The sequence below is a fragment of the Schistocerca serialis genome, chromosome 11 (genome assembly GCF_023864345.2).
Source record: "Schistocerca serialis cubense isolate TAMUIC-IGC-003099 chromosome 11, iqSchSeri2.2, whole genome shotgun sequence".
NCBI lineage: Eukaryota > Metazoa > Arthropoda > Insecta > Orthoptera > Acrididae > Schistocerca > Schistocerca serialis.
Window position 1 is genome coordinate 198,509,762 of NC_064648.1, and position 25,960 is coordinate 198,535,721.

General features: G+C 43.3%; 2 protein-coding genes across 8 annotated transcripts in view; one reads left to right on the top strand and one right to left on the bottom strand.

The window, feature by feature from the left end:
* The window catches only part of LOC126426826 (uncharacterized), a 269,461-nt gene that overhangs the window by 200,222 nt on the left and 43,279 nt on the right, over positions 1-25,960 (bottom strand). The gene's annotated exons all lie outside the window — the stretch shown is intronic.
* The window catches only part of LOC126426822 (serine/threonine-protein kinase OSR1), a 523,270-nt gene that overhangs the window by 132,685 nt on the left and 364,625 nt on the right, over positions 1-25,960 (top strand). Inside the window, exon 1 of one of the 7 annotated variants that reach the window (XM_050088843.1) lies at positions 12,793-13,128. The exons of 5 other annotated variants lie outside the window; for them this stretch is intronic. In XM_050088843.1, coding sequence (XP_049944800.1) covers positions 13,085-13,128 — 44 coding nt within the window. In that variant the 5' untranslated portion in view covers positions 12,793-13,084. Of the gene's footprint in view, positions 1-12,792; positions 13,129-25,960 lie in introns of those variants that run through there. One more of the 7 variants, XM_050088847.1, reaches the window with a different exon arrangement.

A 25,960-nucleotide genomic window follows, 5' to 3' on the forward strand; every position in this document is an offset into this window, starting at 1 on the left:
GATGCCTCAGAACATGTCCTACCAACCGATCCCTTCTTCTAGTCAAGTTGTGCCACAAACATCTCTTCTCCCCAATCCTATTCAATACCTCCTCATTAGTTATGTGATCTACCCATCTCATCTTCAGCATTCTTCTGTAGCACCAGATTTCGAAAGCTTCTATTCTCTTCTTGTCTAAACTATTTATCGTCCACGTTTCACTTCCATACATGGCTATGCTCCATACAAATACTTTCAGAAACGTCTTTCTGACATTTGAATCTACACTCGATGTTAACAAATTTCTCTTCTTCAGAAACGCTTTCCTAGCCATTGCCAGTCTACATTTTATATCCTCCCTATACGACCATCATCAGTTATTTTGCTCCACAAATAGCAAAACTCCTTTACTACTTTAAGTATGTCATTTCCTAATCTAATTCCCTCAGCATCACCCGACTTAATTCGACTACATTCCATTATCCTCGTTTTGCTTTTGTTGATGTTCATCTTATATCCTCCCTTCAACACACTGCCCATTCCGTTCAACTGCTCTTCCAAGTCCCTTGCTGTCTCTGACAGAATTATAATGTCATCGGCGAACCTGAAAGTTTTTATTTCTTCTCCATGGATTTTAATCCCTACTCCGAATTTTTCTTTTGTTTCCTTTACTGCTTCCTCAATATACAGATTGAATAACATCGGGGAGAGGCTACAACCCTGTCTCACTCCCTTCCCAACCACTGCTTCCCTTTCATACCCCTCGACTCTTATAACTGCCATCTGCTTTCTGTACAAATTGTAAATAGCCTTTCGCTCTCTGTATTTTACCCCTGCCACCTTCAGAATTTGAAAGAGAGTGTTCCAGTCAACATTGTCAAAAGCCTTCTCTAAGTCTACAAATGCTAGAAACGTAGGTTTGCCTTTCCTAGGAAAGGCGCAAAGCTATTTTATAGTATACAATAATTAGAGTCTATTGTCACATTGTCTTACAAAGATAACTGCATCCATTACTATTCTTAACATGTTCACATTTGTTAAAATAGGTAAGAGATGTTAGGTTTATCTACATAACTAGTCATGAACAAATATAATGATAAAATGTAGTACACCTACATCCACACCCTCATGGATACTCTGAAAATCACACTTAGGTGTCTGCAGAGGGGTCATCGAACTACGTTCACAACATTCTCTATTATTACAATCTCGAACAGCGAACAGCAAAAACTAGCACTCATATCTTCCCTTGCGAACCCTGTCTACATCAGCATCAACAAAATATTCGCATTCGGAGCAGAAAGTTGATGATTGAAAGGATTGAAGGATGCTGTTAGGGAAAGAACGTGTCGTGAGTGGCTTCAACGTTTCAGGGACGGCGATTTTAACGTCTTAGACCGGATAGTGGTGGAAGAGGGAGCGTTTTCTGAGATGCAAAATTTAAGAGATTACTGAGCGAAGACTCGCGTCAAACTCGAGAAGAGTTGGTGCGATTAGTCGGAGTGACACAGCAAGCCATTTCAAAACGTCTCAAGGCTATGCGCACGATTCAGAAAGAAGGAACTTGGTTCCTGTGTGAGATGAAACCGGGATACGTTGAATGGCGTTTGTGAACCGTTGCTTCAGAGGCAAAAACGGAAGGGATTTCTGCGTCGCATTGTGACAAGGGACGGAAAATGGGTTCATTGCAATAACCCTAAACGCAAAAAATCGTGGTGATATCCAGGCCATGCTTCCGCGACGAAGGCCAAACCGGATATTCACGGCTCCGAGATCATGCTCTGCATTTGGTGGGACCAGCTCGGCGTCGTGTACTATGAGATGTTAAAACCGAGCGAAACAATCACAGGTGTTCGTTATCGAACGCAATCAATGCGTTTGAGCAGAGCATTAAAAGACAAACGGCCGCAATACAGCGAGAGGCACGATACAGTGACTTTTCAGCACGACAACGCTCGACCCCACGTTGCAAAAGAGGTCAAAAGGTACTTGGGAACGTTAAAATGGGAAGTCCTACCCCAGCCGCCGCATTCTCCAGACATTGCTCCCTCTGACTATCACCTGTTTAGATCAATGGCGCATGTCTTGGCTGACCAACACTTCCGATCTCATGATGAAGTCACAAATTCGATCGATTCAAAAAATGGTTCAAATGGCTCTGAGCAATATGGGACTGAACATCTGAGGTCATCAGTCCCCTAGAAGTTACAACTACTTAAACCTAACTAACCTAAGGACATCACACACATTCATGCCCGAGGCAGAATTCGAACCTGCGACCGCAGTAGTCGCACGGTTCCAGACTGTAGCGCCTAGAACCGCTCGTCCACTCCAGCCGGCCGATCGATTCGAGAATCGCTTCCAAAGATGACCGATTTTTTCGATGCGGGATCGAACACTGCCTGAAAGACGGGAGAAAGTAGTGGCCAGCGACGGAAAATACTTTGAATGATACATGTGTAACCAATTTGTTTCATTAAAGCCTCAAATGTTGGGCAAAAACGGCGGAAGCAAAGTTGTACACCTTGTAGGAAAAAAATTTTACAATTTTGAAATTTTAAAAATACGTCTTTGCAGCAGATATATTTGAAAACGATGACTTACCTGAGTAAAAAAAATTGTGACATTTTATTAAAACTTCAATGCACATTTTTCAAACTAACATGTCTCTTACAATCGATAACAACCGACGTCTTCAGTTGATTGTTGTTGTTGTGGTCTTCAGTCCTGAGACTGGTTTGATGCAGCTCTCCATGCTACTCTATCCTGTGCAAGCTTCTTCATCTCCCAGTACCTACTGCAACCTACATCCTTCTGAATCTGCTTAGTGTATTCATCCCTTGATCTCCCTCCACGCTGCCCTCCGATACTAAATTGGTGATCCCTTGATGCCTCAGCACATGTCCTACCAACCGATCCCTTCTTCTACTTAAGTTGTGCCACAAACTCCTCTTCTCCTCAATTCTGTTCAATACCTCCTCATTAGTTACGTGATCTACCCACCTTATCTTCAGCATTCTTCTGTAGCACCACATTTCGAAAGCTTCTATTCTCTTCTTGTCCAAACTGGTTATCGTCCATGTTTCACTTCCATACATGGCTACACTCCATACGAACACTTTCAGAAATGACTTCCTGACACTTAAATCAGCTGATTATGCGTTGCATAAATAACTAAGAACGTAGCGTATTACAGAATCAGAATTTTAAACCGAATTCTTGGAGATCTCCTACAGTCACTACGATCCTTCCAATTGGACGTTGGGACGGGAGATTTTTTTTTTATTTGACAAAAGGTCTTTCGGGGCTAATAATATCAGTTTCCAGATAGGGTGACTGTAAGGTCTTATTACGCTTGAGGTCAAATAGTGATTAAAATGCAGAAATAACAGCGACTGCGGACGTTTCGTGTCGAGGTCGCGGCCTTTACATTGAGCGTGTCCGCATGAATGGAGTGTGGCTATTGCATCAGCTGGAGTTGTTTGTAAACAAAACGGCATTGCGTGCCAGCTGCAACGGTTCGCTAATAATTGCCAGCGACCCTTGTAAAAGGCGAGCTGTCACTGCGACACACACACACACACACACACACACACACACACACAAACGTCACTCGCCAGGGAGCGTCTCAAGGGCAGCTACACCCTGTTTCGCAAGTCTGGTGCAGCTTCGGTGTGAAACACAAGTATTCGTCGTCAAACCAATTTGGTCGACTTGTGCTGATATTTTTGGGCTCTATACCTCACTCGGCAAGAAAGAAACCCGTATAGGATCACAGTGTTAATTGTCTGTATGTCTGCCCGACTGTTAAAAATCCTTTTTCTCAGGAGTGGGTGACATACTAACTTCTACTGTCCATTGTCGGCGTAAAAAAACTGAAGCTTCTAATTCAATCGAGTAAAAAGATCCGGGCATTTATGTCACATATTTTGATACTCACAGACTCACTCATCAAAACCTACTGTGTACATCCCGTTGACCTAGAATCATGATATTTGACAAGAAGCAAGGTTTCACTGTAAAACCACAGGCTAATCCGACAATTGTTAATTTGTCATTTTATTACACAAAAAATTTTTTTTTCTCATTTGTCAACTAACTGTCTATTTGTCCGTCCATCTGTTAAGGGGACCACAAGGTGGTTCAGGTCGAAAAAAATTTTCGGTTTTCATCATATTTCGATAGATTAAGGTTTTATTTAAGTACTCTGAAAAGGATTTTGACGAAAAAATTTTTTTTCGAGCATTTTCCCACCACATGTGTTTATGTGCCACACCCACTTTTCTGTCACCCACTGCCAACTCTAAGCCATGTGGAGATGCCATTATTAACAAAACAGAATGTATAGGCCATGTTCAAAAACGTCTGGGAACAAGGCTGAGAAAACTAACTGCTGATATGAGAGGAAAAATATTAGAACATGGAAAATTGTTGACCAGACAGGGACGGTTAACTAAAACTGAAATAGAAAACTTGCAGGTACACTATGGGCAGGCAAGTAGGACGAATAAAGAAAATCTGGAGGCAATGAAGAGAGATGTTTGGACCATATTTTTCCACAAGTCCTCTACTGATGTCATGGATTGTGTCCATCAGGAGAAAATTTGTGGTGCAAATACAATAGGGCTCAGGCAACTGGAGAATCTTATTCTTACCAGCATTCTCTTCCTGCTGCTGTTATTACAGCAATTAAAGCTATTTTCAGAGACTTGGCTCGTCCTGCCCTTCTAAGGAAATGTCTGCATGGGCAGACACAGAACCCAAATTGAATGTTTCAACAGCATAATTGGAACTGCCTTCCTAAAACTGCATTTGTAGGGACGCATACAATGAACCTAGGAGTTCATTATGCTGTTATTACATTCATTTCTGGTAATATTGGAAAGTGTTGGGTACTGAAAAAGTTGGAAATTAATGCTGGTGAAAATACGATCACTGCCTGCAACATTGCGATAAAATTAGGATAGCCGATGTAGACAGGTCTGCACCTAATATGGCCAAGAAAGCAAGACAAACATCCAGGAAGGTGAAAAAGAAGGGCCATCATATGCAGCAGGACAGTTTCAATTAATTGTAAGATACAAATTTCAAAAATTTTTTCCTTAAAGTCAATTTCCGACCAACTGAAATGTTCAGTACATATGCCCCATTATATATCAGAAACTATCATAGATAAATAAATGAAATTATCAGAGACTCTGCATCACATAAAAAGCCACCTCTGGTAATACATTCATTAATATTCCCCCATTAGGAAGTTCACAAAAAATATTTTCTGCAGAAAAAAGTTAATATTTTTGTTAATAAATTTAAAAAAGGATTTCTTAAAAACTATAACATGGATAAAGTAGATTTTCGTACAGTTGACTCCATTAGCATCATGTAATATACAGTAAAAATATTAAAGTCCTGCATCAAATAGTTTTTTTTCAGAAATGGGTCAAATACTTGCCTAAATTGACATGGGTTACATGGGGAGGGTGTGGTCCCCTTAACACTCCATTTTCTCAGGAATGGGAGGACGTATTATGTTGAAATTTACGCCACGTACTATGTCTATGGTCTCTGCTGAGACAATGTAATCAAAATATACGGGCATTTGTGTCAATTTTGATACTCCCAAACTCGCTCAGCAAAAGCTATAGGGTTCTTCCGGCTGATCTAGCATCATGAAATGTGGCTCGAAGCAAGGTTTCACAATACAAACAAAGGAGAAACCGAAAATTGTGAATTTGACATTACATCACACAAAAAAAGGTCATTTATTAACTGATTAACTGTCTGTCCGTCCATGTTTTAAGACTCCTTTTTGGCAAGAATGGGTTGACGTATCAACATAATGGGGTCTATAGTCCCGCAGTGGTGCAAGCTCCTAAGCTAATGCAATCGAAAGATAAGGCCATTTGTGTCACATACTTTGATATTCGCAAACTCAGTCATTAAAATCTATAAGGTACTTCCCGTTCGCCTAGAAACATGAAATGTGGAAGGAAGCAGCGTTTTACGGTACAACCAAAGGAAAAAGTCCGAAAATTGTGAATCTGTAATTGTTGTTGTTGTGGTCTTCAGTCCAGAGACTGGTTTGATGCAGCTCTCCATGCTACTCTATCCTGTGCAAGCTTCTTCATCTCCCAGTACCTACAGCAGCCTACATCCTTCTGAATCTGGTTAGTGTATTCATCTCTTGGTCTCCCTCTACGATTTTTACCCTCCACGCTGCCCTCCAATGCTAAATTTGTGATCCCTCGATGCCTCAGAACATGTCCTACCAACCGATCCCTTCTTCTAGTCAAGTTGTGCCACAAACTCCTCTTCTCCCCGATTCTGTTCAATACCTTCTCATTAGTTACGTGATCTACCCATCTAATCTTCAACATTCTTCTGTAGCACCACATTTCAAAAGCTTCTATTCTCTTCTTGTCTAAACTATTTATCGTCCACATTTCACTTCCATACATGGCTACATACAAATACTTTCAGAAAAGACTTCTTTACACTTAAATCTATACTCGATATTAACAAGTTTCTCTTCGTCAGAAACGCTTTCCTTCCCATTGTCAGTCTACATTTTATATCCTCCCTATTCGACCATCATCAGTTACTTTGCTCCCCAAATAGCAAAACTCCTTTACTACTTTAAGTGTCTCATTTCCTGATCTAATTCCTTCATCATCACCCGACTTAATTGGACCATTTCATTATCTTCGTTTTGCTTTTGTTGATGTTCACCTTATACCCTCCTTTCAAGACACTGTCCATTCCGTTCAGTTGCTCTTCCAGGTCCTTTGCTGTCTCTGGCAGAATTACAATGTCATCGGCAAACCTCAAAGATTTTATTTCTTCTCCCTGGACTTAAATTCCTATGGCATATTTTTCCTTTTGTTTTCTCTACTCCTTGCTCAATATACAGACTGAATAACATCGTGGATAGGCTACAACCCTGTCTCACTCCCTTCCCAACCATTGCTTCCCTCTTATAACTGCCATCTGGTTTCTGTTCAAATTGTAAATAGCCTTTCGCTCCCTGTATTTTACCCCTGCCACCTTTAGAATTTGAAAGAGAGTATTCCAGTCAACATTGTCAAAAGCTTTCTCTAAGTCTACACCTTCGAAATTAAAATTATTTGTGGTCACTAAAACAATCAGAAGCATACATTCGAAGCGGGAGAGAAATTACATAACATTGATAATAATCGAAACATTTTAGATATCAGATTCCTATTGAGACATATTACAGTATATTGATAATTTTTTCTTGTGGACCGTAATATTACTCGCAACTGAGGAATACAGGACTAGAAAAGTTGTAGATGTCCTATTGAGACAGTTTACTGTATATAAAAATGCCTGTTATGCACTGTGCACAACCACAATGTGGAAGAAAGATTTCATCTTCTTTAGCATTTCTTAAATAGAGCGCCATGGTAATTGCAGTTTACGCCTAAAGCCGGTTTCACACACGCAACGAAAGTATCGGCACAAGTCAAGTCATTCTGGAGTGGCGGTGTGAGCTACCGTTCACACAGGACGCCACAAATTGTTCGTCATTGCGCAGTTTGCAGCTGTCCCAGCTGATTAAACGGCTGTACATGTTACTAAATAAGATGTTTTGGAATCATAATAAATGTAAAATATTACTTACCCAAAGTGTTTCTCGTCTCTCCTGTCTCGACTGCATGTTTTAAGAACCGGTCTGCAGCTTCAAACGAAGCGAGGCTGGGTTTATAAATACCGTCTGTAGACGCACCTCTCTTAAGTGATTTCAGTACTTTTTATGTTCATTCACGTAAGCATTTCGAATGCTTCGAATTTTTAATTTTGTTGTAGTTACATCAATTCCAGGTACATATTCACGCATACTGTTTACTATTTCAATTAATGCAGCATCTCTGAAATTTCTGTCTTTGTATGATTCGCTTTTGTGGTTCCAAAGGCATTCTCGTTCTTGATACACCTCCAAGAATCTTATAATTGTCGCTGTTGACCACTTTTTCGACATATTAATAGCAAAAGCACGAACAAAAGCACTATCTGCGAACGAATACGCACTAGATAGGTTTGAATCCAGCCGCGAGGTAGCAATCGAATGATGTTATTCGATTGTGGAGAAGGCAAAATGGCGCAACAAAGTAGAACCAAGTTCAACTTTTTGTGGCGTGACAAAAGTTGCGCTTCTTAAATGGCGCCACCGAAAACTAGGAGTTCACAGATGCAACTACAAAGCGACTGCAGTTCGCCATTAGCAGTGGCGATACTTTAGTTGCCTGTGTGAACCCGGCTTAACAGAAGGCGCAGCCATAAGGCAGGTCAAGCAGTTTTCCTCTGTTCAAGTAGTTTTCCTCTGTTTCACAGTACGCTATCTGTCTGCGCAAATGTCTGCGCACATCACATCTGCGAAGACAGGTCGTTGCGTGTGGACAGAAGATTTGCACCGACCTGAGGTGTGTGCAAACCTGGAAGTTGGAGTTGGAGGTTTGAGCGAAACCTCTCAAATCTGTGGGTTCAAACCACATCTGCGCAGACAAGTTGGAGCGTGTGGACAGGAGATCGTCATAAATCTGGCGCGAAACAGTTGTTTGCTCAGTCTAGTGTTTGTATTTGTGCGCACAGGGCATTAAAATGGCCGATACTCGTCAGTGTTCTCGAGAGTTTGTAAGTGAATTCATTGAAATATATAGAAACCACCCATGTTTGTGGAACACCTCTTGCAATATGCCGATGACACCGCATTCCTTGCCCTCGCTCCTACCCTCCAACGGTCCCAATGCCTTCTCCAGAATCACCTTGACCTTTTTGCTGCACGGTGTAACCAGTGGCTCCTGAAAATCAATCCTTCCAAGACCCAGGCAATCGTCGTAGGTCGTACCACTCGCTCCTTCCGGCTCCTGGATTTCTCCCTTACTGTCTGCGCACGTCCTGTCCGTCTCACCCCCACCCTCACCTACCTCGGCCTCACCATTGACCGTCACCTCACCTGGATCCCTCATCTCCGCTCCATCCAATCCGAAGCCCACAACCGCCTCCGTCTCCTCAAACTCCTCTCTGGCCGGACATGGGGGTTGCACCCCTCTACCATCCTCCACACCTACAAATCCTTAATCCGTCCCATCCTCTGTTATGCCAGTCCTGCCTGAATATCTGCCCCCCCAAATTCTATAAGTCCCTCCAGATCCTCGAGCGTCACGCACTCCGCCTCACGTTCTGTATACGCCTCCCGTCCTCCACCCGGATCCTCTACGATCTCATTCCTTTCCCCCATCTGCTCCTGTTCCTCGAACATATCCGCATCCTCTACAACTCCCGCCGTCTTGAACCCCCTCACCCCCTGGCTGCTCCTCTCCTCTCCCATCCCCGCCCCCTGCCACGGCTTCACTGTTGTGTCCCCCCTACCCTGCACCTCTACACCCTTCATCTCCTTTCCCAAGGTGGCTTCCATCAACTCCCCCTCCCGGATGGTGCCCTCTCTCCCTCCATGTATCCCTCCTATCAACTCTGATCCTCACTCCCCCTCCTTTCCTCTGTCCTTTTCCTGGGCTCCCTCTCCCCCCTTCCATCCTCTTTTTTCCCCACCTCCCCTCTCACTGCCCCCTTCTCTCCCCCGAGTCCTTTCACATTTCCCTCCACTGCCTCCTCCCATTTCCTCTCGCGTCTGCCCTTCTCCCCCTTCATTAGTCCTCTCCCTCCTTGGTTCCCCCCCTTTTTCGTTTTTTTCCTTCCTCCCTCCTTGTTCTTCCCCCTCCTGCAGGTCAACCCCCCCCCCCCCCCCATCTGCCTTTGGCTCGGGAGTGTCATCTTTGTGCTGCCACTTTCGTGCAGTGTACTACAGTGAGTGTCTTACAGTGGGTGTTCCGTGTTGTGTTTTTTGGGAAGTGTTGTGAACGGCCATCATACTGTCGCTGGGTGTGCTTTTTATCTCTTGCGAACAGAAACCAGTCTGTCGCCGTGTTTTTTTTAATTGTGTGTGTGCTATATTACTTGTCTGATTCCTGTGTCTTTTATTAACGTTGCCAACACCTTTTGCTTTCTGTTTTAACTTTCCGCATTTTTCCGCCATTTTACACTTGACATCACCGTTTTATCGCCTGTTTTTCTTGTTTCTTTTCTTCTTCCGTTTTTTAAAGTAAAAGTCTGTAGAGCAGCGTACTAAGCTGCTGCCAGCCCGCCCCCTTCGGGAGGAATTGAAAATCAATAAAGAAAAAAAAAAGTTTGTGGAAGACTAAAGTAAAGAATATAGTGACTGGGACAAAAAGACAGCAGCATACAATGCTCTAATTGAAAAATTGCGGGTATTATTTTACTCAACGCTTGTTTCGATATTGCAGTTGAAAATTCCAAATCCTTGTAGCTCCTCCCTGTTGCTAGGAATCTAAATGTTACCGCCAGCCGTTCGTGAGGAGAAATTGCCCTCCTCTATACAAGTATTTTTTCTCATAATATGAGGGGTTACAAGGACATGTCGGGTGATGTTGAGGGAATTAGATTAGAAAATGAGACACTTAAAGTAGTAAAGGAGTTTTGCTATTTGGGGAGCAAAATAACTGATGATGGTCGAAGTAGAGAGGATATAAACTGTAGACTGGCAATGGCAAGGAAAGCGTTTCTGAAGAAGAGAAATTTGTTAACATCGAGTATAGATTTAAGTGTCAGGAAGTCGTTTCTGAAAGTATATGTATGGAGTGTAGCCATGTATGGAAATGAAACATGGACGATAACTAGTTTGGACAAGAAGAGAATAGAAGCTTCGAAATGTGGTGCTACAGAAGAATGCTGGAGAGTAGATGGGTAGATCACATAACTAATGACGAGGCATTGAATAGGATTGGGGAGAAGAGGAGTTTGTGGCACAACTTGACTAGAAGAAGGGATCGGTTGGTAGGACATGTTCTGAGGCATCAAGGGATCACCAATTTAGTATTGGAGGGCAGCGTGGAGGGTAAAAATCGTAGAGGGAGACCAAGAGATGAATACACTAAGCAGTTTCAGAAGGATGTAGGCTGTAGTATGTACTGAGAGATGAAGAAGCTTGCACAGTATAGAGTAGCATCAAAGCAGTCTCTGGACTGACGACCACAACAACAACAGCAACAAGCTTTAAGAGATAATTGTAAGTTTCGACATCCATCCACAAATAATTTCGCCAGTCATTAGGTTCGCCCTGGAACTCTCGCAGTAAATTTACGTGAGAAAACTGCTTTCGCTTTAGCAACCACTGTCTACACCATTTTGACCGCTTTCTCTATTTCCTGCGGTTGGTCTGAATGTTTTTTGCAACACAAGTTGCCAACACAGACCACAACAGAACTTCCTCCATTTCTATACTTAAAAATAACTGAATTAATTTTTTGACGTTTACAGGTAGTCGCTTGCCACTGATATTTCTTTTCTACACCGACAGATGGCGGGCGATTAGTAAATTGGGATTTGTGTCGTGTGAACACACCACATATGCAGCGATCGTTTGCACGTACAGACATCTGAGCCAATGTCTGCGCAGACACAGCGTTGCGTGTGGACCGTGCTTAAGAAATGGCAGAACGTGTCACGTGAACGGTATTTATCCACGCCGTCGTAGTTGCAGTGGCACCTCAATAGATGGCAGAGCTACGTCGAATGTCACTGCAGCACTGGCGTAGCCGCCCGGCCTTTTTAGTTTGAGCGGTAAGCCACCAGGTGGCAGGCTATGAAACATGAACAGCATCCTCCACCGTAGTCAACATTTTGCTTGTGAAACTCGGTGGTTGCTGTCACAAGACGTCCAACTCTTTGTTTGCCACGCACCTTTTGAAAATATTGTAATCTAGCCAGTTACTTTACATTTGAAAATTTTGAAAAAAAAATATTAATTCTTTTTCATGAATTTTTCTACCAGATTCCATATATGTTTAAAATTTTTCATTTAAACGTAATATAAAAATTTAAGTATCAGTAGCAGATGTCACTTGCCCAGCGAATGTCATATTCAGTACTGTCAGGTTCACGCCCTTACTTGCACATCAGTAGTTCTTTAAAAAGTGCGCTGAGAGTTAAAATCAACAGCAACGAAGGAAATTTGCATATTTTTTTTGGTGGTGGTCATAAAGTCCGTAGCAGACGTTATTGGAACAGCGTTGATATTGATGAGAGTGTGTTAAAAAGTCATTTTCAGGTGCTACTCGCGCATCAGTAGCTTTTCAAAAAGTATGTTGTTAAAATGATTCTCGTACAACTAACGAATTTTGTATTTTTATTTTTGTATTGTGGGCGCAAAGTAACCCCTCCCTTCAGTAATGCGCGTTGTGGAAAATGCTGTGGTACTGATAGAGTTACTGAGTAGATTATGACAGAATCCAGTATTTTTGAATTACGTTCATAATTTCATGAGATACTGAAATCCAAAATTTTGATGCTGCTAGCAACGTTTAGATAGACAGCCTTCAAATGGGATCATGCTCTGTTTTAGTTCAGTAATACAGATTTCTTCATTCACAGGGAGACTACCCCTTGGTATCATCTTGGTACCGCAATTTGTGTGTATGTTTTATGTTTGTATGTATGTGTCAGAGGGGGAGCGGGGGGGGCAACGCCAACCTTGGAGTGCTGAGATTGCGAAGGCGCTGGCGCCAGTAGAGTTAGATTCCGCGAATTTGGAAGCGAACCGAAACGCACTCACAGCGAGACATAGCAGATTTCGCGACGCGGCGGAACAGATAAATTTGTAGACAAGCAAAGAAGATGGGAAAACACAGGCGGTTGTGGCGCCGCCGTGTTGCGTCACTCCCGATGAAACGGAAGCCGAAAATTTGTAGGAGCGGTTGCAAATAGGCGGTTTAATGGGGCAGTCAGCTAGTGGGAGCATTTGACTCTGGGCCTGCTCTGGGCGTAGCATCTCTGGTAGGGATTGTTGGCTGCCGCGAGCCGCTCGATCATTATCTCTGTTCGCGTTGCTTAGTTGATTGTTGTCGTGGCTCTGTCGCTGTTTTCGTTGTGTGAAGGGACTGTTACAGATCTTTTGTTGTCACGATTTCATTCATACGCTTTTTGAGAAATACGTGTACGCATTTTACAGAGACTCATTAAAATATAGTGTTGGTGGTACGGCTGCAGGACAGTTAGATCAGAAGAAATTATGTGTTTGTGTGGAATCGTTGCTGCTTACTTTCAGGAGAAAAGGTACGTTCAAGACAAATAGCATCCATTTGTAGACTTTGTACCAGATAATTTTTATTTGCCCACTAGTTTCCATCAACTGTGATTGTGAAAGCTTGACGTGGTGCCAAGTGGAACTAAATCTGTGGGAAATGAATTAATATTGCTATTTTTTATAGCTATAAAGAGCTTCTCTTGGCCTGCATTTTCGTTTTTGTTTTCTGACAACACTCCAAACCATTCGAGAAACTCGAGAACATCGTGAAAATTAACAGACTAAACTTGCATTTAACACACAGTTCACTACCTTAAACAAATCACTTTCACTTTAAGAGGGGTAGGGCGTCAGACAGGCCGACTTCGAGCAGGAGAGGCACCACAGGACATTTTATTTTCTACTGTCTATACTTTTACAAATAAATTCATAAAACTTTGAAAGCATGACCAGGAAGGATACTCATAGCATTGGAAACTCAAAAACGTAACAAAATACATTTTTTTACATCTGAAATTTCATCATTTTTCACTTACTACTGGCTGCATTTGTTGCTATAGGTACACTTTTCTTCCTGAGTAAGAGAGACTGTTCAATGAATTTTGCACAGCATACAAACTATAGTTACATGTGTATGAAAATCTAGAGTTTATTTAATTTATGAAAAAAATGAATGAACTGTTACATTTGAAACTTCTTGTATAGAAAAAACTAAAATTTTATAGTTAATTATCTCAATTTTTACCACAGTTTTTAATAGATTTGGAAAATTCTAGAGTTTCATACACCTGTAAGTACTGCTTGTATGCTGTGCAAAATTCATCGAAGAATCTCTCTTACTTAGAAAGAAAAGTGTACCTACAGAAACAAATGCAGCCAGTAATAAGTGAAAAAATGATGAAATTTCACATGTAAAAGAAGGTATTTTGCTACGTTTTTGAACTTCCACTGCGATAAGTGTGAGTCCTCAATCCTTCCTGGCCATGGTGACAAAGTTTTATGAATTTATTTGTAAAAGTTAGACAGTGGAAATTAAAATATCCTGTGGTGCCTCTCCTGCTCCAAGTCGGCCCGTTTCACGTCCTACCCCCCTTAATTTATTTCATTTTCTATAACATTAACCTTTCCTTGATGCGATCTAAGTGATTTCGAATAGTATACCGACACATGAATCGGTAATTTACAAGAACGATTGCCTATCGAAGTCGCGGAGTCCCAACGATACATATCGAACGTGCGATCCTAAATCGATCACGCGATCTGGTGGCGGGCATTATGAGTATGTTTACGGTGGTCACTACAGGAGCGACAAAAGAAGAGCTTTACAAACATACTTGTAATTACAAAGGAGACGACTTACCTTACTCGTCGTCATGTGAAAGTCCGTGTAATGTGTACGCTACGGGAACAATTCCCTGTTTGGCATAGCCTGGGTAAACTCTGCCAATATCATGCAAACGCAAGTTGTGGAAATAGAGGTACTGAAACAAGTGTAGTCCGTCTCTCTCTCCTGGACGACCTTCTCTTTTAAGCAAACAATTAAAATCGCTCAAAAGAGGAAAGGCCGCTGGGCCTGATGGGACACCAGTTCGATTTTACACAGAGTACGCGAAGGAACTTGCCCCCCCCCTTCTTGCAGCGGTGTACCGTAGGTCTCTAGAAGAGCGTAGCGTTCCAAAGGATTGGAAAAGGGCACAGGTCATCCCCGTTTTCAAGAAGGGACGTCGAACAGATGTGCAGATCTATAGACCTATATCTCTAACGTCGATCAGTTGTAGAATTTTGGAGACTAGAAACCTACTCTGTAGGAATCAGTATGGGTTTCGAAAAAGACGATCGTGTGAAACCCAGCTCGCGCTATTCGTCCACAAGACTCAGAGGGCCATAGACACGGGTTCCCAGGTAGATGCCGTGTTTCTTGACTTCCGCAAGGCGTTCGATACAGTTCCCCACAGTCGTTTAATGATCGAAGTAAGATCATATGGACCATCAGACCAATTGTGTGACTGGATTGAGGAGTTCCTAGATAACAGAACGCAGCATGTCATTCTCAATGGAGAGAAGTTTTCCAAAGTAAGAGTGATTTCAGGTGTGCCGCAGGGGAGTGCCGTAGGACCGTTGCTATTCACAATATGCATAAATAACCTTGTGGATGACATCGGAAGTTCACTGAGGCTTTTTGCAGATGATGCTGTGGTGTATTGAGAGGTTGTAACAATGGAAAATTATACTGAAATGCAGGAGGATCTGCAGCGAATTGACGCATGGTGCAGGGAATGGCAATTGAATCTCAATGTAGACAAGTGTAATGTGCTGCGAATACATAGAAAGAAAGATCCCTTATCATTTAGCTACAAAATAGCAGGTCAGCAACTGGAAGCAGTTAATTCCATACATTATCTGGGAGTAGGCATTAGGAGTGATTTAAAAGGGAATGACCATATAAAATTAATCGTCGGTAAAGCAGATGCCAGACTGAGATTCATTGGAAGAATCGTAAGAAAATGCAATCCGAAAACAAAGGAAGTAGGTTGCAGTGCGCTTGTTCGCCCACTGCTCGAATACTGCTGAGCAGTATGGGATCCGTACCAGATAGGGTTGATAGAAGAGATAGAGAAGATCCAACGGAGACAGCGCGCTTCGTTACAGGATCATTTAGTAATCGCGAAAGCGTTACGGAGATGACAGATAAACTCCAGTGGAAGACTCTGCAGGAGAGACGCTCAGTAGCTCGGTACGGGCTTTTGTTGAAGTTTCGAGAACATACCTTCACTGAGGAGTCAAGCAGTATATTGCTCCCTCCTACGTATATCTCGCGAAAAGACTATGAGGATAAAATCAGAGAGATTAGGGCCCACACAGAGGCATACCGACAATCCTTCTTTCCACGAACAATACGAGACTGGAATAGAAGGGAGAACCGATAGAGGTACTCAAGGTAGCCTCCGCCACACACCGTCAGGTGGCTTGCGGAGTATCGATGTAGATGTAGATATAATGGAAGACTTCACAGATTCCCACAGCCGCCCGATATTCTGCGTGTGCACACTGGGGCCATCCAGAGACACGAAGTGTACAGAGTGTCTGACGAACTCGTGGTCGAATCCTTCTGCTTTGAGTGTCATGTTGGACTGGAACCCGTCGGTAATGACTTTACTACCAGGCAATATAAAGTGCTGTATCAGAGCCACTAAAGTGACCTTGTCCGTGGACAATATTGTGGCAACGAAACACTTCCGGAACTCTCTTTCTATTCCACCAAATAGCCTAATATGTTCGAATTCACTCTTTGAAGGTCGTCCTCTATGGTTCTTCCTTCTTGCTATGTGAGATTCGTCCACTTAAACAACTTTACTCGGACCACCAGTAGCTCCACTGTCGTTCGTGGCTACCACATAACACACTTCTCTGCAAATCCGGTAATAGTCGCACACGGTAGCAGCAGAGAAGTCAGTTTCCGATGCTGTTGCTTGCGAGGTGTAATCTCGAATCCAGCAAGATAGAAGAATTACGTTGGTCTGGATGGATGATTGGTAAGAGTCGAACCATGTATTCTTCCTGGTACTCAAATGGTTCAAATGGCCCTGAGCACTATGAGACTTAACTTCTGAGGTCATCAGTCGCCTAGAACTTAGAACTAATTAAACCTAACTAATCTAAGGACATCACACACATCCATGTCCGAGGCAGGATTCGAACCTGCGACCGTAGCGGTCGCTCGGCTCCAGACTGTAGTGCCTAGCCGGCCGGGGTGGCCGAACGGTTCTAGGCGCTACAGTCTGGAACCGCGCGACCTGCTACGGTCGCAGGTTCGAATCCTGCCTAGGGCATGGATGTGTGTGATGTCCTTAGGTTAGTTAGGTTTTAGTAGTTCTAAGTTCTAGGGGACTGATGACCTCAGAAGTTAAGTCCCATAGTGCTCAGAGCCATTTTTTTTTTGTAGCGCCTAGAACCGCACGGCCACTCCGGCCGGCCGTGGTACTGAGTTTTCCGCACTGTCTGCAATGAAGTTTTCACGCTATTTCAGCATCGAAACACTTCTTAATGAAGTTTTACACACATCGAGTTTTACACACTTCGCACCACCACAGTATACATGGTCCCTCCTTTCCTCGAAGAAACGTCAATAACACCAGACATCCCACTCACTACCGACATAAATCGTCTGGTTTTCCCTAGCGACTCACAAATAATTCGCGGGAGTACGTAACGTAGAGCAACTAAGGGAACGACGCAAAACAGATAAAAATGACGATCATAACGCCCGCCACCAGAGTAGCATGACCGATTTACAATCGCACTTTCGATATGCATCGCTTGGATTCCGTGACTGCGAAAGGCAATCATTCTTGGAAATTACCCATGCATCTCATCGTCTCGTATGCCTACCCTTATCAACTCGAATGTATCCTCACCACAACAGAATAATGAAACATTCGAGGATATTCTCGAATGTTCTGTAAAAGTCTAGAATATTTTGAATATTCTCGAAGTTTCTGAAAGATTCTGGAACATTCTAGAATACTCTACAACATTCTCGAACATTCCAGAAAGAACATTCCAGCCAGTCTCGGCCACTTTGCTAATCAGTTGCCAGCTGCTTCACCTACTTCCCATAAGAAGTTTATTGGTGCGATGTCCTCTTTTTGAGACCCATATATTCAAACCCAACCACTGAAGTTCCAAACCGAAACCATCTTCATGGATGGGGAGTAGACCCCCCAAGCTGTAGAGGTGGTTTGCTGAGTTATAGAGGCAGGCACACAGAAGACACATTTGTAAATATTACCAAAATACATTATACACGGTGTTACAAAAAGATGCGACCGAACTTTCAGGAAACATTCCTCACACACAAAGAAAGAAAATATGTTATGTGGACATGTGTCCGGAAACGCTTACTTTCGATGTTATAGCTCATTTTATTACTTCTCTTCAAATCACATTAATCATGGAACGGAAATACACAGCAACAGAACTTACCAGCGTGACTTCAGACACTTTGTTACAGGAAATGTTCAAAATGTCCCTTCCGTTAGCGAGGATACGTGCATCCCCCCTCCGCCGCACGGAATCCCCGTTGCGCTGATGCAGCCCTGGAGAATGGCGTATTGTATCACAGGCGTCCACAATACGAGCACGAACAGTCTCTACATTTGGTACCGGGGTTGCGTAGACAAGAGCTTTCCAATGCCCCCATAAATGAAAGTCAAGAGGGTTGAGGTCAGGAGAGCGTGGAGGCCACGGAATTGGTCCGCCTCTACCAATCCGTCGGTCACCGAATCTGTTGTTGAGAAGCGTACGAACACTTCGACTGACATGTGCAGGAGCTCCATCGTGCATGAACCACATGTTGTGTCGTACTCGTAAAGGCACACGTTCTAGCAGCACAGGTAGAGTATCCCGTATGAAATCGTGATAACGTGCTCCATTGAGCGTAGGTGGAAGAACATGGGGCCCAATCGGGACATCACCGATAATGCCTGCCCAAACGTTCACAGAAAATCTGTGTCGATGACGTGAATGCACAACTGTGTGCGGATTCTCGTCAGCCCACACGTGTTGATTGTGAAAATTTACAATCTGATCACGTCGGAATGAAGCCTCATCCGTAAAGAGAACATTTGCACTGAAATGAGGATTGACACATTGTCGGATGAACCATTCGCAGTAGTGTACCCGTGGAGGCCAATCAGCTGCTGATAGTGCGTGCACACGCTGTACACGGTACGGAAACAACTGCTTCTCCCGTAGCACTCTCCATACAGTGACGTGGTCAACGTTACCTTGTACAGCAGCAACTTCTCTGACGCTGACATTAGGGTTATCGTCAACTGCACGAAGAATTGCCTCGTCCATTGCAGGTGTCCTCGTCGTTCTAGGTCTTCCCCAGTCGCGAGTCATAGGCTGGAATGTTCCGTGCTCCCAAAGACGCCGATCAATTGCTTCGAACGTCTTCCTGTCGGGACACCTCCGTTCTGCAAATCTGTGTGCTAATCCGTACATCAAATGGGCATCTGCCAACTCTGCATTTGTAGTAAACATTGCACTGACTGCAAAACCACGTTCGTCGCGAACACTAACCTGTTGATGCTACGTACTGATGTGCTCGATGCTAGTACTGTAGAGCAATGAGTCGCATGTCAACACTAGCATCGAAGTCAACATTACCTTCCTTCAATTGGGCCAACTGGCGGTGAATCGAGGAAGTACAGTACATACTGACGAAACTAAAATGAGCTCTAACATGGAAAGTAAGCGTTTCCGGACACATGTCCACATAACATCTTTTCTTTATTTATGTGTGAGGAATGTTTGCTGAAAGTTTGGCCGTACCTTTTTGTAACACCCTGTATATGTGTGTATGTCTCATATCTCCTCCTAAACTACTGCAGCGATGTCGAATGTACACGTATCCTTTACCGTTAGGCGACAATCGCTGTGCGGGTAAGAACAATCTGCCTATCATAGTTCAGGAGACCTGACAATCATAAACAACGACGTGCATGAAGAACTGTCACATGGTGCATAACGCTTAAATTTGTTACTTCTTTGCTGCTAACTCCACTGCAACAAATTTTCTCAGACACCATCCACATACGATAATGCAGTGCTTGTGTTGCGTTCGCGTAGCCTATTTGTGCACGGTATACAACAGGCTCTAGATACCGGCTCGCAGGTTGATGCCATATTATCGACTTTCGAAAGGCGTTCGACTCAGTTCCGCACTGTCGCTTGCTACAAATAGTGCGCGCTTACGGTCTATCCAATGACATACGCGGTTGTATAGAAAGTTTTCTAACATACACTGAGCAGTATGGCGTCCTGAATGGCGAGACTTCAACAGAAACAAGCGTAACTTCAGGTGTGCCCCAGGGCAGCGTAATAGATCCGCTGGTTTTTACGATTTACATAAATGATCTGGTTGATGGTATTGACAGCGGCATTAGGTTGTTTGCCGATGATGCTGTAGTCTACAGGAAACTGGTATCACACGAAAGTTGTGAACAAATGATTGAGGATTTGCACAAAATAAATGCGTGGTGTAATGACTGGCTGTTATTTCTCACTGTTAGTAAGTGTAACCTACGGCGGGTAACAGGGCGAAAATCCCCATTAATGTCTATCTATATCCGAATCCCGCTCCAGCTACTGCCGGGTCTGAGTCCTCTCCATTTGGCTCGGTCCTCCCACCACTTTTCTTCCCCCACTTGCTGCCAGGTCACACCTCTCCTTTCTACAGATATTCTCACTCCCATTTTCCACCGTGTTCTTGGGCGCCCTCTAGGTCTTCAGTTCTTCCATAATTTTGGGGAGTCTCTGCCCATGCATCCTTTAACATGCCCATACCATCGTAATCTGTTTTTTTTTTTCAATTTCTTCTCGTGTACTTTCTTGTTTAAGGTCCTTTCTAATCTCTACATTCCTTACTCTGTCCATTCTTGTTTTTCCCTTAACTGCTCTGAGAAATTTCATTTCCCCTGCTTGCAGTCTGCTCCAGTCCCTTTCTGTCATTGTCCATGTTTGTCCACCATAGGTGACAATAGGGATGTAATAATTCTTATACATAAGGAGTTTCGCTCTTTCTGAAACTTCATTAGTCCAAATCTGCCAGGAAGTTACATATCAGCGCACACTCCGCTGCTGAGTGAAAATCTCACTCTGGAAACACCCCCCAGGCTGTGGCTAAGCCATGTCTCCGCAATATCCTTTCTTTCAGGAATGCTAGTTCTGCAAGGTTCGCAGGAGAGCTTCTGTAAAGTTTGGAAGGTAGGAGACGAGATACTGGCAGAAGTAAAGCTGTGAGTACCGGGCGTGAGTCGTGCTTGGGTAGCTCAGATGGTAGAGCACTTGCCCGCGAAAGGCAGAGGTCCCGAGTTCGAGTCTCGGTCGGGCACACAGTTTTAATCTGCTAGGAAGTTTCATATCAGCGCACACTCCGCTGCAGAGTGAAAATCTAATTCAGGTGTTTTATTGTTTGGTAAAAATTGCCTCCCTTCTGTAACCTTCTATTAATTTCGTTAGTTATTCTTCCATCACTAGATATTTTACTCCCTAAATAAGTGAAACTTTCTACCACTTTGAGGGGTCAAGTATCTCGGTGTGACTATTCGAAATCATCTCAAATGGCTCAAATGGAACGATCAGATTCGACCGCTACGGTCGCAGGTTCGAATCCTGCCTCGGGCATGGATGTGTGTGATGTCCTTAGGTTAGTTAGGTTTAAGTAGTTCTTAGCTCTAGGCGACTGATGATGACCTCAGAAATTAAGTGCTCAGAGCGGATTTTTTATTTTTTATTTTTTTGGAACGATCAGTTTACACTAGTAACGGGCAAGGCGAACTCTAGATTGCAGTTTATTAGTAGAATCCTGAAGCGATGCAGTCCTTCAACAAAGGAAATAGCTTAGAATTCGTTAGTTCGTCCAGTCTTCGAGTACTTTTCGTCTGTATGGGACCCTTAGCAGTTGGGTCTGATCAAGAGATTGAGAAGGTCCAAAGAAGAGCGGCAAGATTCGTGACTGGTACCTTTAACCATCGCGAGAACGTTACAAATCTTATAGAAAGTTTGAAGTGGGACACTCTTGCAGATACACGGCGCGCTAAACAGAAGGGGCTGCTCACTAAATTCCGAAATCTGATCTTCGCTGAGGATGTAGAGCATATATTGTTACCACCAACTTTCATATCGCGCAGTGATCACCATTCAAAGGTAAGGGAAATTAGAGCTCGTACTGAGGCGTTCAGACAGTCTTTTTCCCTCGCGCGATCCGTGAGTGGAACGGGGGGGGGGGGGGGGAGGGGGGGAGAGGGGAATATGACTTTGGCGCGGATTGTGCCCTCCGCCACACACCGCTTGGTGGCTAACGGAGTATATATGTAGATGTTCACGATTAGCGGAAAATCGTGTTCGAGTCCCAGTCCGACACTAGTTTTTACTGTCGTCGTTCCATTATACAGTTGATGGTTGTCCATACCCACAACTGCGAATAGATTTCATGACTGTCAACATATGCCGCTAAATGCACCTCCAAAATTATATTGCGGTGGCACACACAGTTAAGGAGATATGACACAAACACTAAGAAGCTTGAAAAGCTGCCGCATTGTACATGACGTTTAAGTTTGTTACTTCGTTGCTACTAAGTCTGTTCGCAACACATTTTATAGAAGGCATTCACATATGCCGCTGAATGTACGTACAAAATTATATCATTGTATGACGCATGAAGCCGGAGATGTGACGTCATAAACACTATGATGCGTGAAAAACTGCCGCAGAATGCTTGACGTTTAAGTTTATTACTCTTTCGCTACAAACTCTATTCGCAAATTTCGCAGGCAGTATCCACATATGCCGCTGACTGTACCCACACAAACGTATCACCGTACAGCACATGGGTCAAGAGTGTGTGAAAAAATTCCGCATATTGCATGAAGTGTTAATACATGTACTCTTTACCACTGACATACTCCTGCAGTTTAGTCAGCTTACGGGAATCCCTGAAACCCGGTAATGCCTTGACAACTTTCAACCGCGAAGCGCAAAACCACTGCAGGCGAAAACAATAGCCGTCTACAGAGCTATGTAGAGGCGTTGCAAAAGAGGCATTTTAAAATCGCCTTGCAGAGACGCGAAGCAATTGCGCACAAACTGTCAGGGATCATGTTTCTTAATTTGGATACTGTGCTTTTGTGCATTATGCGTATTTATTTCAACGATTGTTTCAGAATTCAAAGGGGTTGTCACGAAAACGCGCATATGAAATTTTTTTCGGTATTACACTACAAGCACAATTCATTTTATGTTTTCGTTTCTAGTAAAAAATCAGCAAAGTGATCACCCAGCCAACGCCGAGTGTGTCAGCTGCTTTACGTTGTTGTTGTTGTGGTCTTCAGTCCTGAGACTGGTTTGATGCAGCTCTCCATGCTACTCTATCCTGAGCAAGCTTCTTCATGTCCCAGTATCTACTGTAACCTACATCCTTCTGAATGTGCTTAGTGTATTCATCTCTCGGTCTCCCTCTACGATTTTTACCCTCCATGCTGCCCTCCAATGCTAAATTGGTGATCCCTTGATGCCTCAGAACATGTCCTACCAACCGATCCCTTCTTCTAGTCAAGTTGTGCCACAAACATCTCTTCTCCCCAATCCTATTCAATACCTCCTCATTAGTTATGTGATCTACCCATCTCATCTTCAGCATTCTTCTGTAGCACCAGATTTCGAAAGCTTCTATTCTCTTCTTGTCTAAACTATTTATCGTCCACGTTTCACTTCCATACATGGCTATGCTCCATACAAATACTTTCAGAAACGTCTTTCTGACATTTGAATCTACACTCGATGTTAACAAATTTCTCTTCTTCAGAAACGCTTTCCTAGCCATTGCCAGTCTACATTTTATATCCTCCCTATACGACCATCATCAGTTATTTTGCTCCACAAATAGCAAAACTCCTTTACTACTTTAAGTATGTCATTTCCTAATCTAATTCCCTCAGCATCACCCGACTTAATTCGACTACATTCCATTATCCTCGTTTTGCTTTTGTTGATGTTCATCTTATATCCTCCCTTCAACACACTGCCCATTCCGTTCAACTGCTCTTCCAAGTCCCTTGCTGTCTCTGACAGAATTATAATGTCATCGGCGAACCTGAAAGTTTTTATTTCTTCTCCATGGATTTTAATCCCTACTCCGAATTTTTCTTTTGTTTCCTTTACTGCTTCCTCAATATACAGATTGAATAACATCGGGGAGAGGCTACAACCCTGTCTCACTCCCTTCCCAACCACTGCTTCCCTTTCATACCCCTCGACTCTTATAACTGCCATCTGCTTTCTGTACAAATTGTAAATAGCCTTTCGCTCTCTGTATTTTACCCCTGCCACCTTCAGAATTTGAAAGAGAGTGTTCCAGTCAACATTGTCAAAAGCCTTCTCTAAGTCTACAAATGCTAGAAACGTAGGTTTGCCTTTCCTAGGAAAGGCGCAAAGCTATTTTATAGTATACAATAATTAGAGTCTATTGTCACATTGTCTTACAAAGATAACTGCATCCATTACTATTCTTAACATGTTCACATTTGTTAAAATAGGTAAGAGATGTTAGGTTTATCTACATAACTAGTCATGAACAAATATAATGATAAAATGTAGTACACCTACATCCACACCCTCATGGATACTCTGAAAATCACACTTAGGTGTCTGCAGAGGGGTCATCGAACTACGTTCACAACATTCTCTATTATTACAATCTCGAACAGCGAACAGCAAAAACTAGCACTCATATCTTCCCTTGCGAACCCTGTCTACATCAGCATCAACAAAATATTCGCATTCGGAGCAGAAAGTTGATGATTGAAAGGATTGAAGGATGCTGTTAGGGAAAGAACGTGTCGTGAGTGGCTTCAACGTTTCAGGGACGGCGATTTTAACGTCTTAGACCGGATAGTGGTGGAAGAGGGAGCGTTTTCTGAGATGCAAAATTTAAGAGATTACTGAGCGAAGACTCGCGTCAAACTCGAGAAGAGTTGGTGCGATTAGTCGGAGTGACACAGCAAGCCATTTCAAAACGTCTCAAGGCTATGCGCACGATTCAGAAAGAAGGAACTTGGTTCCTGTGTGAGATGAAACCGGGATACGTTGAATGGCGTTTGTGAACCGTTGCTTCAGAGGCAAAAACGGAAGGGATTTCTGCGTCGCATTGTGACAAGGGACGGAAAATGGGTTCATTGCAATAACCCTAAACGCAAAAAATCGTGGTGATATCCAGGCCATGCTTCCGCGACGAAGGCCAAACCGGATATTCACGGCTCCGAGATCATGCTCTGCATTTGGTGGGACCAGCTCGGCGTCGTGTACTATGAGATGTTAAAACCGAGCGAAACAATCACAGGTGTTCGTTATCGAACGCAATCAATGCGTTTGAGCAGAGCATTAAAAGACAAACGGCCGCAATACAGCGAGAGGCACGATACAGTGACTTTTCAGCACGACAACGCTCGACCCCACGTTGCAAAAGAGGTCAAAAGGTACTTGGGAACGTTAAAATGGGAAGTCCTACCCCAGCCGCCGCATTCTCCAGACATTGCTCCCTCTGACTATCACCTGTTTAGATCAATGGCGCATGTCTTGGCTGACCAACACTTCCGATCTCATGATGAAGTCACAAATTCGATCGATTCAAAAAATGGTTCAAATGGCTCTGAGCAATATGGGACTGAACATCTGAGGTCATCAGTCCCCTAGAAGTTACAACTACTTAAACCTAACTAACCTAAGGACATCACACACATTCATGCCCGAGGCAGAATTCGAACCTGCGACCGCAGTAGTCGCACGGTTCCAGACTGTAGCGCCTAGAACCGCTCGTCCACTCCAGCCGGCCGATCGATTCGAGAATCGCTTCCAAAGATGACCGATTTTTTCGATGCGGGATCGAACACTGCCTGAAAGACGGGAGAAAGTAGTGGCCAGCGACGGAAAATACTTTGAATGATACATGTGTAACCAATTTGTTTCATTAAAGCCTCAAATGTTGGGCAAAAACGGCGGAAGCAAAGTTGTACACCTTGTAGGAAAAAAATTTTACAATTTTGAAATTTTAAAAATACGTCTTTGCAGCAGATATATTTGAAAACGATGACTTACCTGAGTAAAAAAAATTGTGACATTTTATTAAAACTTCAATGCACATTTTTCAAACTAACATGTCTCTTACAATCGATAACAACCGACGTCTTCAGTTGATTGTTGTTGTTGTGGTCTTCAGTCCTGAGACTGGTTTGATGCAGCTCTCCATGCTACTCTATCCTGTGCAAGCTTCTTCATCTCCCAGTACCTACTGCAACC